The 8645-nt window shown below is 32.8% G+C and overlaps 1 protein-coding gene across 1 annotated transcript; it reads left to right on the plus strand.

The window, feature by feature from the left end:
• Window positions 1-1128: 1128 nt before the first annotated feature.
• Window positions 1129-8095, plus strand: LOC100265958 (dolichyl-diphosphooligosaccharide--protein glycosyltransferase subunit DAD1). Its single transcript, XM_002277380.5, has 5 exons — window positions 1129-1351; window positions 1466-1513; window positions 7286-7373; window positions 7453-7496; window positions 7803-8095. The coding sequence occupies exons 1-5, from the start codon at window positions 1268-1270 to the stop codon at window positions 7884-7886; spliced, it is 348 nt and encodes a 115-aa protein (XP_002277416.1). The 5' UTR covers window positions 1129-1267; the 3' UTR covers window positions 7887-8095.
• The last annotated feature ends 550 nt before the right edge of the window (window positions 8096-8645 follow it).

Consider the following 8645-nt stretch of genomic DNA (forward strand, 5'->3'; position numbering starts at 1 on the left):
TCATAATTATATTTATATAATGGATATAGATTCATTTGTATTTTATTTAAAATTATGTCAATTGATGGATAGATGAACCAATTAACAAGACATCCAAAAGTCCTATATATAGAAGACAAATTATAAATGGGAAATTAGGAATTTTCATTTACATGAACACGGAGTTACAACTTTTGTACTCTCATCATTTTGAAATTATTTTGTATATAAAATTTACGAGTAATGGAAGAAGAAGGAAAAGTATAACCTATACAATTATAGGAATGAATTCAAGTTGATAACCCGCCACTATCCATTAATTTATACATAATGTTGGTAAATGAACACTATAACTTCATGTAGTCTTTAATGGAAAGACTAACTATTATAAATCTTTTTTATAAAGTTAAAGTATCAAATCCCACTTTCATTTTTGTTGTTGTTGTTATTGTATTGCTTGCAACAACATATATCATATAAATGACTTATTCATGATGTGACAAAAGTGAGTTGAAGATTTCAACTAAAAATTTGTAAGGTGATTTAGACTCACATTTGAAGTGTTATCAACATTATGGATTAAGGAAAAATAAAATTACTGTTTTGTCATCTCTTTATTGCCTGAATCTATTATATTTTATGCATCCAAATTATCTTTTAATAATTATTTTCAATATAGAGTTTGGTTTACAAATATTACTTATAACGTTAGTGAAAACATGTGAATGACTTCCTAAGTCTATTCTTTTTGCATTAAATATATGGCTAAGTTGGTGAAAATGTGATAAGTTACCTTTTAAAAATAATTTAAATTTCATACACTCATCGATCAAATGTAGTTTTGAATGGTCATAGATAATACTTTTGATCAAAAAATGCATAAAATGTTAATTATTTTTAAATAATTATTTAAAATTTGTATTTTATACACTTGAATTTCTATTTTTTGATTTTTTTTTCATATGAGTGTATAGAAACACACTTTTTCCACTAATTAATAAGTTGATAATAATAATGGTTATAGTAATATTTTGGCAGAATTGATAATTTATAGTAATTGATTAGAATAATAATAATAATAATAATAATAATAATAATAATAATAGAATGGCAGAACAAGAGCAAAAAGAAAGGGGGTAATATAGGCATTTTTCAATCACTGAAGCACGGCCGTCCATATTGCAGCAACTGATCTGATCCGTTGAATGGATTGCATTATAAGAAAGAAACACCCCTCTTCTTCTCCGAAGCGAAGGACCAGAGTCAACCGATCTTCACAGGAAGAGCAATGGCGAGGTCGACCACCAAGGACGCTCAAGCCCTTTTCCACTCTCTCCGCTCCGCCTATTCTGCAACTCCTACGAATCTTAAGGTCATTTCTTCCTCTGCCTTTTTTTTCTCTCTCCCTTCATTTTTTCATTTCATTGCCCAAAACCCTAACCCTAACCCCATCTCGATTCACTCTTTTATTTTTTAATTTTTTCAGATCATTGATCTCTATGTGATTTTCGCAGTGTTAACAGCTATTATTCAGGTATGTGTATCAGATCTATCCCTCAAAATGTTCGCAGTGTTCTCAAAATGTGATCATTTGGGATGTGTTCCTTGTTTGTGTTTGTTAGGATTCAATCTCAGTATGTGTGGCCATTTTGAAATTATTCAAAGAATTAACGAAGTTTAACAGTTTGTTTCATAATATTATTTCCTTGGCTCAGTTTCTTGTTAAAACAATAACTGCACTAACATCAATTTCAAGGTTTAAGTTTTGTGTTTTTAACTCATTCAGTAGGCATGGAAATTTTGTCCTCTCTCTCTCTCTGTCTTTTTTAATACGTTTCCTTTGGAATATTTTTGTGATATATATTTCATCGTGTTATATAATATCTCCCAATTCATGAATTTCCGAACTAATCTGAGTATGCAATCTCCCAATCTAACATGATGTTTTATTTGGTTCTTGGTCTGATTTATGAGCATCCAGGCTGATTACTATTTTTAACATCTATGTCACAGTTTTTGTTGTTTTGAAGTTTTTAATATATATGTAATATTCTTTTATTTGTTTTAAATTTATGCACTTATTTTACGAAGTAGTTGGTGGGTTAGATAGAATTAGATAGATTGGATTGGCCATTGGGAAATTTTGGAAAAATGCTGGGGAAGTTAAAATCCTCTCTACTGATTGTCGGTTATTAGCCAAATTCGAAAACCCACTTGATATTATGATATGATTTTGGAGGCAGCTCCCAGGAAATCAGCATATTGCTGGCTCACCGTGGGTCCTTAGAAGATGGCAACAAAAATGAAAATTGCCAAGACTTGCATGCCTCAGATCCCTCAGTGGATTAAATTCATAAATTCTTTTGAACATTGGATTCTAGAAACATGTGAGCATGATAAAGCGGCAATAGAAGTGAAATATGATTTTATGACTAGTTTCTAGCAATTCTTCTGGTTGGTGCAAGGATGTGAAGCAGGTTTGGCCCCTGAAGAGCAAGACCAGTAGGTTGCTGCTCCTGAGTTGGAGGTGGCAATAGACTAAAGGAATCAAATAGGAATTCTAGGTAGCGCTTATCAAGTGGTTCTAAGTTACCCCCTTTATATGTGCTGGCTGAACTTACTGGTTCTCATGGTGCATGGGGGTGCTTAGTTCCAAATGCAGAGAAACACTCTGGGCCAGCACTCAGCAATGCATTCCAATGTACCAGGGGTAAAGGATCCCCCTAGAAGATATTGACTTGCAATTCTAGAAGATTGAGTACTGTTTCCATATCTCTTTTCCTGGTGGAACATTTTCTGAAACATTGTGTTTAAAGTCCTGATTTTCATGAAATTACTTCTCTTTGAAATTCTATTTTCATGTTATTGAAGTTTCTTGAGTTTTTCTTTTTCTCCCTAAGGTCACTAGGTTCATCTAGTTAGATCAATGATATCATTAGTCTTATTCCCTCTCATCTACTCTTCCTGACCAGCCATCTTCATCCCCTCCACCCTTGCAAAAGCTCCCTGTGAAATTCAATGTTGATCTGCAAAAATGAAATTGGAGACTCTGCATTGAGGATGAGAATAATCTCCATGTTCTTCCTATCTGTTTACAATTAAAATAGAAATAATAAAACATCTCCATGTTCCCATCTTTGTAGCTTCCTCTCATCAGCTTTCCTGAAGTTATTTTTTGGAGGGACTCTTCCTGTTGCATATATGTCAGAATCTTTGGCTCTGATTCTGTGTATTCAGTTAAAAAACTGATAGGCAGTCTGAAAGAAGCGCTTAAATTAGTGATCTAGGCTAGAGTGAGTATTTTGAGAAAAGATAGTTTCATGACAGGAGTGTACTTGAAGTTGAGGATTGACTTTGAGGTGTTTGATAAACTAACTTAATGATTTAATTTTGGTCATTAAACACATTAAGTTTGTTTGGTAAAAAAAAAAAATAATGGTACAACTTAAAATAAAAAATGCCTTCAAGTAATAAATTAAAATATATAAGGGATCTGTTTAGCAACATTTTTGAAGGTAATTCTCAAAAAACAATGTTTGAGAATAATTTTAAAAACATTTGTCAATTGTTTTTGAGAACAACTTTCTGTTTGAGAACTCAAATTTAAATAATAGTTTTCTCAGCTTTTTTTTTTTTTTTCTGTGAAGGTATTGTTCACTTATGTAATGCAAAAATTTCCAAAATATTATTTATATTTTCAATTGTTTCTTAGAACATCCTACAAAAAACACTAAAAAACACCTCAAATTTGTTCCAAAAACAATGTGTTTTCAAAAAAAATTCTCAAAAAACTGTTTCCAGTCAAGTGCTTTTAAGTTAGAAAACTCTTTTTTGTTTTAAAGAACACAAAATTGTTTTCAAGAAATGGTTTCCAAATAGACCCTAACTTTTGCTAAATCCTAACTATCCTTTGCTTTAGCTAACCATGTTTCTTTCTTCAACGTTTCTCTCATATTCTCAATACTCAATATTAACTAGGGTACATATATCAATTTAATGGTTTAGAAAAAATTCAAAGTGTTGTCACCAAACAACATTAATGCTTAGAGTATAACTTAAATATTTTTTTTTGATAGGTAAATGAGAGAATATATTAAAAAGCACTATCAAAAAGGCACATCAATGTACACACAAAGTATATGACATACACCCAAAGGCTAGCAAGAGGGAAGAGGAAGAGTAAATGCCAACCACCCTGAAAACAGCCAAACCATGGCACCCTAAGAACAACCGGACAATCCCTGGCAGGAAGGACCAGCGCATAAACACCAACACCACCAAAAAGAGACTCCTAAAGCCTAGCACAGGACGGAAAAACACACCTGAGACCTTTTGAAACCAAAAACCTGCAACCAAACTGTAAACGAAAAAAGCGGCCTCATAACAAAGGAACTGAAATCCCACTGCCCCTCCCTTTTCCCCTGACTGAAATCCCATCCTAAGAACAACTTAAATATAATTTAACTTAAAATTATCTTAAATCATTAAGTACTGAAAATTAAGTTTTACCAAAAGCTTACTTAGTCTACAACTTTGTGAACCATCCGAAGGATGAGACTAGATGGCGGGAAAGTACTTTTTTTTCTTTCAAAAGTGAAAAGTAAAAGATCCATGGCATTCTTTCTAGGATGGTTTCACTATCTCAACATCATCACTCCATGCACCACTGGGTGTAGGAAAGGACCTCAAGTTTTTCCCTGGAGAGGAGCAAGAATTTCTTAATTTGATAATCGTCTTTTAGCCATGGAAACTGATAACTTCTCACTCAAAAGATCTCCTTAAGCCAATCACCTGTCATATCTGTGTATGCTTGGTAAAGAATATCACAGTTTCAGCTTAAGCTCGGTACACTTTTTCCTAGGCTATTTCTTTAGCCTATTTAGAATTTAAAGTTATCGCCAAAAGTTTTGTTACTCAACTTCTTGGGGTGTAACAGATGAAGGTAGTCTAAGAAACAAATGAACTCCAACTATGCTTTCTCAATATTGTAGCTTTTTCTATAAAACATTTATTAAGATTTTCTTTATTGGTATCTCTCTACACATTATTCTAGATCACTCAAATCCTAGTTATGTGGCCCCGATATAACGCTAAACTTGTTTTGTGAAACAAGTTAATTGCAAAAGTGTGCTAGATTTGGTACACCAGAAATGGCTTGGTCAACATTTATTGGGTACACCTGCACTGCCCCCAGTAACTTCTCTGGTCCTATCAATAACATGGGCATTTAAAAGAAAGAGGTGAGGAGGAATAAGCTGGAGATTACTATATGTTTACTTTTTTGTATTAAAAGGGGCCTTGGTTTTTGGTTTCATTAATGTAGTAAGGATTAGTGTAGCAATAATTTGCCTATCCAAAAAAGGAAATAGTGTAGTAAGAATTAGATTTGAATTTTTAAAATTGTTGTGCTATTAGGGTTTTAGTATCTCTAAGATTTAGGTTTAGGTTTTCTTACTTCACTGCTTTTAGATAAAGGAGATTGGTTAGTCATGTTGTAAGGCAAAGATGTTGCTTTTGAATAATATTTTTATCAAGAAATTTTCCTCTGTAATTTATGTTATAGATTGATTGTAATTGTATGCTATTGATTACTTGATCCCCATCTATCATCTAAGGTAGAAGCTGATCATGGTTTTGGTTGGTAAACACACAACTATTAGTAACCTCTTGTGCTACATCACGCCATGTAGTTGCCACCTGAGGAATTTGGATGCATTGAACCATATTCTAACAACATGTCTTGAAGTTTCACTATACCAAAAGTTGTGCTTGTTCTCTCATGCTCCTTCTTCCTGGCCAGCTTAGCAACAATGTTCTCTCTTAGAGGATGACTTTGTTTATTTTTGTTTCTCTTCGCATTGATAGATAATAGAGGTAATAGATTAAAGCACCAATAACGCCTTTGTCCATTCTTGTTTTTCATGGTTTCTTTTTTTGTGTCATCATTTTATCTGCCCTCTTCTCTTCAAGAGAGGAGGTTCACGCTTCCTTTGTCCTTGCAATAACTTTATTCCTCATAACAACAACAATAGTAGAAACAATGGGAGAACAAAAGAATTTTCAATATTGTAGAGCCTAACAAATTTTGTTTAGTTTATGTATATTTGGGGGCCCTCCTAGACTTTTGAACTGGAACTATGAGTGGTGATTACAGTTTATGTTGCCTTGGTAATTTCACCTCATCTGAGATAAGTTACCAAGTTTTGGAAGCCATGATCATTTGGTCTTATCAGTCTTAGCTGCTTCTTCCTGGGGTCTTTGGCCCCCAAACTTCTCTCTCTGTTTTCTTTTTCTTCCTCTTTGGGTCTTCTTTCTCTGACACTTCAGCAAGAACTGACTAATCCCAGAAGGAAGCTGCCTCATTCCAGAAGGAAGCTGCTTCTCTCTGATCTAACCCAGATATGAGAAGGACTTAGAACGTGAGGATTGCTTTCCATTTGAAATCTAGCTAGCTAGCTAGCTTTTACAAAGACAAATTCAAGGGACATCCAAATCTCATTCACCGTATGTACTGAAAACAGTTTGACCAAGCAGACGGCAAAGCAAGTTTGTGGACTCCTGCTTTAGAAACAATACCACTGCTTACCAAATTAAACCAAAAAGAATTTCTTTTCATTCTTTTTTGTTTATTGAATCTTGGTGCAATGTTTGTGATGTTTCCTGGCGATCTCAGGAAAAGATTTAATCTCTCCCTTGGAAGGATCCAAACCTAAAAGGAAGAAATAAGGAACTCTTTGTAGTATGTATCTGATTGATTCAAGAAACCTCCATTGCATAAGAGGCCACTGTCCCCCACTATTTGAGGAAAAGTCAACTTCTCTTTCAACATTCATCTTTGTTCTAGTATGAAATATAATATTTTGTGGTTTAAATTTCTTTCCTAGTTTTCAGCTAGGTATAACGAGAAGAAACCAATGCAATGGGCAGCTCTACTTAATCGATACACTCTTTCCCTAGTTTGTTAAAAGTAGACAATTAGGGTACATCAGCATAATTAGCTAACAAAATTGTATTTCATATGTTCAATTACTATACTCATTTGAGTGCCACGTAGAACACAATGGCTGTGTTTCAGATCCTGTGTTAAAAATAACGCACTTGTTTAGTTTCCATGGGCCACCTTAGAAGCAGGTCAAACATTACATTTCAGATGCTTCATTACATTCTATCAGTAAGCGATCATTTTGTTTAATTGGTGCATGGCCAAACTTTCAAACTTAAATTCTGAAAAAGAAAGATTTTATGCACTTGTTCAGTGGTTATTTTATCCAGTCTGACACATTGTTAAAATCTTGCTATCGAGCAGGTGGGCTACATGGCTATTGTTGGATCATTCCCATTCAACTCCTTCCTTTCAGGAGTACTTTCCTGTGTTGGGACTGCAGTCCTTGCTGGTAAAGAATAGCATAACCTGACTCTCAAATCTATTACGTATAGGGAGATAAAGGCTAACCATGATTTCTTTCTCTGCAGTTTGTCTCCGCATTCAAGTTAACAAAGAAAACAAGGAATTCAAAGTAAGCTTTCTCCTGTGATGACTCTCTTTCCTGCCTTTCTTGGCATTCTCTAATATATCCGGCCATTTAGTGGTGTAAATGATGGAGAAAAGACAAGAAATTTGATCAATCAATACCCATTCCAAAACCCATATTTTTGGTTGCGAGTTTTTTTTTTTAAAAAAGAAAAAAAAATATTTTTATGCTTTTATCTTCAACCCAGCATGATTTGCAAGAATGGATTTACAGAAATACCATCTCCATCCCTCTCCCTCTCTCTCCTCAAGGTTTATAATCTGAGTGTATTTGTCTGACATAAAATTGCAGGACCTACCACCAGAACGGGCTTTTGCTGACTTTGTTCTCTGCAATTTGGTGCTCCATTTGGTGATCATTAACTTCATGGGTTAAAATTTTAGGAGGGATACCTGCTCCAATCTTGACAGTGAGTGTTATATGAATAGTTATGTGGCTATTTTTCATAGGGCGTGTAATATGGAGATCACCATTTTACAAGTGGTGAACAATTGGAATTTTGGGTTTTTTTTTTTTGGCTCGGATTTAGCAGTCATACTTATCTATTATATTAAACCAATGAATTGGAGTATCATTGCTCTTCATATAGCCATTTTGAAAATTCTCAAATGCCTTGGTAAATATTAAAAAATCAAAAATCAAATGGAAGATTTAAAGAAACATAAACTTGTCTGCAATGGAATGAACAAGTTCACGAGAATAAATTTAATTTTTTTTTAAAATATAATATTTACTGAATTCATTGGTACCCAATGAAGAGTTTTGTCATGAATTTTGTGCTTGTTTTTAAAAATATTTCTAAGTTAAAAAATAAAAGATTAAAAATTTATTTGAATAAGTTGTTCCTAAAAATAATTATTCTATTTTAATTTTGTAAAAATATTGTAAATTTAGTTTATATAATATTGGTTAAATTTAATTCAAGTGTAATTAAAAATTAAAGTAAATTTTTTAATTATAAATAAACTGAAAAATGAATGTTTTTAGTAAACATCTATAATAATGGTATAATAAATTCATATTTTTTTAATTAAAAAATTTATTATTTTAGTATATATTAGAAAAATGTGGATATTAATATAATTGATTTCTTTCTTTATTTATTTTTTTGTTAAAAATGAATAATAAATAAAG

This window comes from Vitis vinifera, chromosome 2 (assembly GCF_030704535.1).
Source record: "Vitis vinifera cultivar Pinot Noir 40024 chromosome 2, ASM3070453v1".
NCBI lineage: Eukaryota > Viridiplantae > Streptophyta > Magnoliopsida > Vitales > Vitaceae > Vitis > Vitis vinifera.